The 8,919-nt window shown below is 62.2% G+C and overlaps 1 protein-coding gene across 1 annotated transcript in view; it reads right to left on the reverse strand.

The window, feature by feature from the left end:
• Window positions 1-7,968, reverse strand: part of CHSY1 (chondroitin sulfate synthase 1) — a 61,427-nt gene extending 53,459 nt beyond the window's left edge. The window contains exon 1 of the mRNA XM_051822270.2: window positions 7,189-7,968. Coding sequence (XP_051678230.1) covers window positions 7,189-7,508 — 320 coding nt within the window. The 5' untranslated portion in view covers window positions 7,509-7,968. The remainder of the gene's footprint in view (window positions 1-7,188) is intronic.
• Window positions 7,969-8,919: the final 951 nt, after the last annotated feature.

Consider the following 8,919-nt stretch of genomic DNA (forward strand, 5'->3'; position numbering starts at 1 on the left):
CAGCCACTGCTGATAAGGCTGCGGAAGTGTGGCTGATAAGGCTGGCAGCCTGACAGGCACTTCAACCACTTCCACAGGGCCTTTGTCTGCCTGGCCTGCACGAAAACCCGGGCAAGGCTGGCCAGTCAAGGACCTCCTCAGTGTCTGGGCCCGATGGACCTGAAGGCCAGATGCAGACGCTGGCTTCCGTCACCCTAAGTCAGCATCTGCGTCGCTGTCCCAGAGCACATCTGCCCCCTGCCCGTGGCCACCATCACAAAGACATGCCACCGCCCACGGCCTTTCCAGCGCCGGCCAACTCACAGAGCCACTCCCTCCAGGGCACTGGCGCCCACGATTTCAATCACCCCCGGCTTTCTGGCTCGTAAGAACCAAATGGTGGACAGCAAATCAGAGCAAAGTGCACCTCACTTTAAATCATCCACAAACACATTTGTCTGTAGAATAAATGCTGTGGCTATCTGTCCACACTTCAGAAATGACACTCAATCAAGGTAAGCAGACAGCTTCTAGGACTTTTACATTATAACCCGGTGTCTGGGTCCTCAGCTGCTGTCTAGAACCAATGGCCAACGACGGGCGGAGACACTTTCACACTGGGAGCAGTGACAGCAGGGGCAGTGCCACTCCAGGGCCGGAGGCACATGCACCCGCGAGGGCTGGCCCTCCTGGGAAGGCGGCGGCCCGTCTGGTTCTGGGGTCTCCAGGGCCCACGCTACTGCCGTGCATAGCCCTGGAGCCAAGATGCACCCTGAGGAAGCCAGGAAGCAGGCCACAGGAGTCAGCCTCTGGGCCGGTGAGAGGACGTCCAGCCCATGGGCCGTAGAAGCCCCATGAAAGCATTTGGTCTGGAACCACAGGCGGAACTCGAAATTCAACCAATCTACAGCAGGCGGATTTTTAGGTTGTTAATTTTGTAGAGCCCGTGAATGATGCTATAAGTGGCCATCTGCAGAGAAAAGACTCCCCACCCCTGCGTGATAATGCTGTTGGCTGATCCTCCAAACACAAATCCTGCCCCATCGCTCTCCTGCGGGAATGCGTGACAGCCAGGTTCCGCGGCCTGGCCCCCAGCATCCCTGCCTGCCACCGCCCACCGCCCACTGCCCACCGCCCAGGCCCCATGAGCGGTGTTTCTTGCTTGCTCCCATCCACACAGAGTGCGCCTTCTTTCTTCTGCACCCCCACAGGTACTGCACAGCCCCATCTTCCAGGGACGATGCACTCGGCGGCAACGGGGGCCTGGTGTCAGTCATCTACTTTCCGTAACGAGCATGTTAATCAACAAGACGGGGGGAAGTAAAACGGCCGGTGTGACGGGAACACGCCAGTGCGATCTGTGCACAACCATGGCTGCCCTGGAACGTTCCGCGTGAGGCCACCGAAGTCCGGAACCACGGCCACGCGCATCGAGACCTCGGTTCCACTCTTCATCTTCCACGGGACACGCGCAGCCTGGAATGGGCCGTGTTCCACAAGTTCTCCCGCAGGTTGCTTGGCTGGACTTTCCACGTCGAAGCTGTCTACGCAGATGTGTGCCAAGCTGCATTCCATCCAGGAAAGTGAGTACCACTCTGAACTGTTTCAAGATAAACACGGTTTACTTAGCCAAGCAACAGGAAGTGGAGCTGAGGCTGATAAGGCAGCCAGCAGGAGCTCATTCAGGTCGGTAAAAGGAAGAGTCTGGAAGCCTGGGGAGGGGGCAGCATCCTGAAACAGGGCTCCTGCGTCTGCGGCGCGGGTCTCTCAGCTGGCCTCCCACAGGTCCCTGCAGGCCGACGCTGACCCCAGCGCTGCCCTGCGACCCTCCCGGGCAGACGGAAACCATCACCTGCTCCCAAGAAAGGGCAAATCCTTCCCATTCCCAGCCCAGCAGAGGTAAGAACCAAAACCAGTCGCAGGGGCCGGATGAGCTCAGGGCTCTGCGTACAGATGTGGGCTAAGAAGCCAAGTATGCAGGCTTTTTCAATTTTATTAAAATGTTGATTATTTTTAAAATCTAAATAGCATCAAAACTCTCCTGGCAAAAACAGGTTAAGTGTGGCCAAGAAACATTCGAGATAGAGGAAAAACAAAAAGGAACTTGTCTACCGGATATTAAAGTATTATTCAACCTCCAATAATTCCAATGGGTGGTACTGGCACAAGAACAGACAGAAAGCTCAATGGGACGTAACAGGAAGTCCAAAGGCATACCCAGGAATTCGGACCATGAAGATGGCGTTTCGAAATGGTAGGGAAATGACAGCTTAGTCAGCAGATGCTGCTCAGACAGTGCGCTCCCTGGGGTAGGGGTGAGGCTGAGTCCTCCCCTTTCTAAAAGGACAAATGCTACCTTCAGACCTCTCCCGAGGCAGTGACCTTGTGAGTGAGGTGGGGGTGAGGGGAGCTAAACCAGACAGGGAAAGCCACGCACGGCCCGAGTTACACAGATGTTTAACCGCTGAGAACAAACATTCTAAATGGGGGGAAATATGAATTGCAACTAGTAACTCGAAACACAACCAACTCCAGGGTCTTCACTCCTTGCCCCTGCCTGGCGTAAAAAAATACTTCTGCAGGAGCGTGGTGCCATCCCAAAGGAAAATCAGCTAAGCTACAAGCGGAGGGGTCACAACGATTTATTTTGTGTTTACCGGTAGAACCCCAGCCACTACCTCCCTTTCCCACGTCAAACCCTCTGCGGCTCTTCTCGTTCTTAGACTAACACTGCCTGGCGGGGACACCACCAGGCCGCCCTTTCTCGGACTGGGCTTCCCGGAGCTCCCTTCCAAGCTGGCTCCTGCCCTGTAACTTGCCAGCTCCACCCTTCAGCCCTGCGAGCTCACCAGTGACGGTCCCAACTGGCCGCTGGCTGTCAGACCTCAGCCCCAGTGCCATGGTCTCCGCCGCCCTTGTGAACACCCAGCACCAGGAGGACGCCGCCCTGCCCTGCCGCTGTCCTATTTTCTCCACAGCACCCGTCAGCAGCCAAAACCCTCTTTCTCGTGGCTCCCCCCACCCCCCCAAGAAAGCAGCTCCAGTGTTGTTCTGTCCCCGGCACTCGGGGTCTGGACCCAAAGGGGCCTGAGCATGAACCTGCTGTACACAGTGCATCCTAACGAGCCGGGGTCGCTCCTGCGGCCCCACAGCTGTGGGGCCCACCCACTCTGCAGAACCCGTGCGGTGAGGCGGACCTGGCTGGCCTCTGACCACCCTCCAGTTCTGTTTTGCTTGCTTTGTAAAATCTGTTTCTTGTCCCCAAACAGCTATCACTGCCCTATCTCCCAGTGGCCCCTCTCCCCTCGCTGAGGACAGAAAGCGGAAGTGGGCAATGGTGGGGCTGTGACGTAGAGGGAAAGTCAAACACACACAGGCGTCTCCTGGGTGACTGAGAGCAGGGACTGTCATACACACACACACACAGGCGTCTCCTGGGTGACTGAGAGCAGGGACTGTCATACACACACACACACAGGCGTCTCCTGGGTGACTGAGAGCAGGGACTGTCATACACACACACACACAGGCATCTCCTGGGTGACTGAGAGCAGGGACTGTCATATACACACACACACAGGCGTCTCCTGGGTGAGTGTGAGAGCAGGGACTGCCATACACACACACACACACACACAGGCGTCTCCTGGGTGACTGAGAGCAGGGACTGTCACACACACACAGGCGTCTCCTGGGTGACTGAGAGCAGGGACTGTCATATACACACACACACACAGGCGTCTCCTGGGTGACTGAGAGCAGGGACTGTCATACACACACACACACACAAGCGTCTCCTGGGTGACTGAGAGAGCAGGGACTGTCACACACACACACAGGCGTCTCCTGGGTGAGTGTGAGAGCAGGGACTATCACATACACAAGCGTCTCCTGGGTGACTGAGAGCAGGGACTGTCACACACACACACACACACACAGGCGTCTCCTGGGTGAGTGTGAGAGCAGGGACTGTCACATACACAAGGCCGTCTCCTGGGTGACTGAGAGCAGGGACTGTCACACACACACAGAGGCGTCTCCTGGGTGACTGAGAGCAGGGACTGTCACACACACAGGCGTCTCCTGGGTGACTGAGAACAGGGACTGTCACACACAAGGTCGTCTCCTGGGTGAGTGTGAGAGCAGGGACTGTCACACACACACACAGGCCGTCTCCTGGGTGACTGTGAGCAGGGACTGTCACACACACACACACACACAGGCATCTCCTGGGTGACTGAGAGCAGGGACTGTCACACACACACACACAGGCGTCTCCTGGGTGACTGAGAGCAGGGACTGTCACACACACACAGGCGTCTCCTGGGTGACTGAGAGCAGGGACTGCCATATACACACACACACAGGCGTCTCCTGGGTGACTGAGAGCAGGGACTGTCACACACACACACAGGCGTCTCCTGGGTGACTGAGAGCAGGGACTGTCACACACACAGGCGTCTCCTGGGTGACTGAGAGCAGGGACTGTCACACACACACAGGCGTCTCCTGGGTGACTGAGAGCAGGGACTGTCACATACACAGGCGTCTCCTGGGTGACTGAGAGCAGGGACTGTCACACACACACACAGGCGTCTCCTGGGTGACTGAGAGCAGGGACTGTCACATACACAGGCGTCTCCTGGGTGACTGAGAGCAGGGACTGTCATACACACACACACACACACACACAGGCGTCTCCTGGGTGACTGAGAGAGCAGGGACTGTCACACACACACACAGGCGTCTCCTGGGTGAGTGTGAGAGCAGGGACTGTCACATACACAAGCGTCTCCTGGGTGACTGAGAGCAGGGACTGTCACACACACACACACAGGCGTCTCCTGGGTGACTGAGAGCAGGGACTGTCACACACAAGGCCGTCTCCTGGGTGAGTGTGAGAGCAGGGACTGACACACACACACAGGCCGTCTCCTGGGTGACTGTGAGCAGGGACTGTCACACACACACAGAGGCATCTCCTGGGTGACTGAGAGCAGGGACTGTCACACACACACAGGCGTCTCCTGGGTGACTGAGAGCAGGGACTGTCACACACACACAGGCGTCTCCTGGGTGACTGAGAGCAGGGACTGTCATATACACACACACACAGGCGTCTCCTGGGTGACTGAGAGCAGGGACTGTCACACACACAGGCCACCATCTCGGGTCCGTGTCAGTCAGGGACAGTACTATCTTACTAAAAGCAAGATGGCATGTCCTTCATCCATAAGCCAAGCAGTAGTTTGAAAGAAAGAAACTAGAGGATTTTCTCAGATTAGCACTGCATTTGCTGCTATGGGAAATGTACATCAAGTACGCCCTGTCCCCAACTAGAGCTCAGCCTTGGACCTGGACACTCAAACCTCTCTTTATCTGAACTGTGCACGGGATTTCCAATTTCGGAGCGCAGTGTGGACTTCTGGCCCAGTCTGCAAAGCGCAGCAAAACTGTAATCATAAGTTACAGCCTACAACCTCCATCCGATCCAGGCTTTCTGTAAGAGTTCCTCGGGCTAAACTCGGCCGTGCCACCTCCTGCAGCCAGTCTAAACACAGGGCCGACAGGCTGGGAGGCAGGGCGGTCTCCCCCCAGGGCTCCAAGGACCAGGCCCCGGAGAGAAAGGGAGGTATGTGAGAAAGCTGCCCAGGGCCTGGACAGGAGGCAGTACTGGCCGGCGGGAGTTCTCCCTTCTCACAAACCTCCCGACCACCTGAAAGAAAGCACACAGCGAGACAGAATCTCTCACCCCGACACGGATGAGGGCGGCGCCGTGGAGCCCGGGCCCTGGAAAACCACCTCTACGTGTGGAAGAGCAACGCGGGCTTGCACCACGTTCTCTGAGCCCTGCGGGGCTCACACGGCCCCTACTGCTTCTGAGGCACTCCGTCGCCATGAAGATGTGTTTGCTGGGGCTAAAGGACAGGAGTCATACAACCCACAGCCTGAACAGACCCCTTCGGTGGCTGTCCCCATAAGCCATGAGTTCACGGGCCAGCACCAAACCCCAGCCACGTGGCTTCCCCGCGGCACCAGGGCACGCGGCTCATCCCGTGCCTTGGCCGTTCCTCTGGTCACAACGCGCGGTCACGTAAAATCCCTGGGCGTCGTGGTGTGTCCGGCTCCTGCTTGGTGCACCAGGCGCGCTACCTGCCTTCCGGGCTTCTTAGCCGATCTTCCTGGCAGAAGGCGGGCCCTGGACCAGAAACCTGCAGGAGCAGGGGCCGATGCCCTCAGGAGGCATTCCTGGCTGCTCCTCCGCCTTCTTTCTCAATCTCACTTCCTCCCTTCAAGGCAAAGAAGATCCAACATCCGGCGCTGAAATGCCAAACTGAAGACGGTGCCGGCTACAGTGAAGAGCAGACAGTAACCGGCGAGCCTTGCTCAGCACTCCTGGTGCTCCCGGCTCGCTGCCCGAACACTCGCGCTCTCGGGCTGGCCGCAGCCCAAGCTGCAGCACACAGCCCCGTCCCTGTGCCACACGCACAGGGCGGCTTCCACACCACCTCTCCACCGAGTCTCCACTTCCCTCCCACTCCGGATTCACCCCAACACAAACCGCGCCCGCCGTCCCCAAAGCATCTCCCCGCTAACGACTTCTCTGACTAATCCCTGTTAATCCTGCAGTCACTTTTCCTGACTCACTTGGCCACCGAGGGCCCAGCGACTGGGTAACACGCACACCCCACTCGCAGGACACAGGCAGGCAAGCAAGAAGTCTCCCCCGGGTCTCCCCCGGCGTCGCGCAGCTCTGCCCCAGGGTTCTCCGTGGCTCTACTTGGCAGTGGGCACCCCCCTTCCGTCCACAGGCGCGCCTCCCACAGGGTCACTGAGAAGCTGATAAGCAAAAAGCTCTCACTGGACTAACTTACACGCGGGCTCGGGCTTTGCGCGGGTAGAGGTGGGCATTTTGGAGCAGCCACTAACCCCACCGCCACCCCGGCCACAGGCGCGTGCTGCGCGTCTTGCACAACCCTAGGAGCACGCAGGCGGTCTCAAGAAGACCGGAGAGATGCTGTCTTGCAGGTCAGCGTGAGGGGCGCACCCAAGGGGCCACCCTCGTCCACCCCACCCCCGAGCCCGTGCTCCCGGCTGCCACGCGCTCGCCACGCCCCGTCCCGCCCAGGGGGCACCCCGATCCCCCAGGAAGCCCCGGCACGCGGGGACGCTGCGCGCAGGAGGCGGTGCCCGCCTAGTGGGGCTCACCTGTATGCGGCCACGGCGCGGGTCTGCAGGTACTTCTGCGCGGTCATGACTCCCACGAAGAGAAAGTTCCTGTCGCGCGGACCGCCCTCCGGGGCCGAGCCGTGCGGCCAGAGCTGCGCCCCGCGCGCATCGCCGCGCGCCCCGCCGGCCTGGGACGCCGCCGCCTGCCCGGGCCGGCAGCCCTCGGGGCTGGCGCGGCGCCGCGGGCCCGCTCGCTTCAGCTCGGAGGCGCGCGGCAGGACGAGTCGCGAGGCCAGCACGAAGCCCACCACGAGCCCGAGCAGCACGCTGAGCCAGGCGCGCCGGCCGCGCGCGGCCATGCCCGCACCGCTCCGCCCGCCGGGCCGCCGCCGCCGCAGGCTCCGCGCGCCCTCAGCCCGCCGCCCCCGGCCGCGGAGGCCAGCCCGCCCTAGCGCCGCGAGGCCCGGCCCGGGCAGCGCCGCGGCCGCCGCGGGCCCGCCGCGCCCATCGCGGCCCCCGAGCCGCCCGCAGGCCCCGCGCCGGCGCTTTGTTCCGCACGCCCGCCCCCGCCGCCGCGGCCTGCGCCTTTAAGAGCGGACCATGCCCGGCGCGCGCTGGCGGCGGCTCGGGCGCGACGCGGCGGCGGCGGCGGCGGCGGCGGCGGCGGCTCCTCCCGCTCGCGCGCGGGGGCGCGGGGCCAGCGCGATGGCGACGGCTGTGGCAGCCGGGCCCGGACCCCTGTCCCGCCCCGCTCGCGGCCCGCGGCTGGCTCGGCTCGGCTCGCGCTGCGCCCGCCCCCGTCCTCTGCGTGGCCGGCGCCGCCGCGCGTTATGAAGCGGCCGGCGGCGGCGGCGGGCCGTGGCCCCTCTCGGGATCCGTCCGCGCCGCGCGATTGGCGCAAAAGTGAATGGGGGGCGGCTCACGTGGCCAAAGTTTGACCCAAAAAAAAAAAAAAATCCCCGCGCGCCCCGCCCACCGAGCGGCCGGGCGGAGGGGGCGCGAGGCCGCGTCGCGAGGGGCGTCCGCGGCCGGCGAGCGAGCGCCCTGGGTGCCCGCGGCCCCGACCCCGCGGTCGCGTCCCGGCCGCCTGCGCGAGGCGCGCCCCCGAGGACGCGCAGGGCCCGGAGCGCGCGCCGCGGCGCACGGGCGGGAGCGTGGTCCGCAGAGGGGGCTTCCTGGGCACCGGACGGTCCACGGAGCGCACGTTGCCCCGGCCGGGGCTGTCCTCAGATAAACCCCGCCGCCACGCCCTCGCCTGCCGCCGGGCCGACCTCCCGGCTCGGGCGCCGCGCTCCGTCCACACTGCAGCTTTGTTCCCGCCGGGCGGCCGAGCAGGCCGCCGCCTCTGGAGCTCCGGAGCGGCCCCAGGGCGGAGAGCGAGCCGGTGCACGCGGTGTGGAGCGCGGTCCGTGCGAGCAGGCGGCCGGCCGGAGGCCATCTGGAAAAAGGCCATGCCGGGGGCTACAGACAGTACAGACAGGGTTGGGATTCCGGCTTCTAGAAACTCGGCGAGGGCAGTGGAAGCTGAGAGGGGTGCATAGGGCCCGGGCGCGTGTGTAATCAGGGGGGCTTGCTACTTAGTAGCCTAAGGAAACTTGGAGAGCAGGATAGTGCCCCGCGCCGGGCAGACGAACCCAAGTTCGGGGGTGGAGAGCAGGCGTGGGTATCCCTGTCCGTGTGGCCCCGTGCTGCGCCCTTTACACACTTGACCGAGCTGTGGGAGATGGCGATGCCTTCCCGGCCACTCAGGGGTGGTCATCTTGTTCATTC

This window comes from Oryctolagus cuniculus, chromosome 12, assembly GCF_051225735.1.
Source record: "Oryctolagus cuniculus isolate XC-2025 breed Fujian yellow rabbit chromosome 12, ASM5122573v1, whole genome shotgun sequence".
Classification (NCBI taxonomy): Eukaryota; Metazoa; Chordata; class Mammalia; order Lagomorpha; family Leporidae; genus Oryctolagus; species Oryctolagus cuniculus.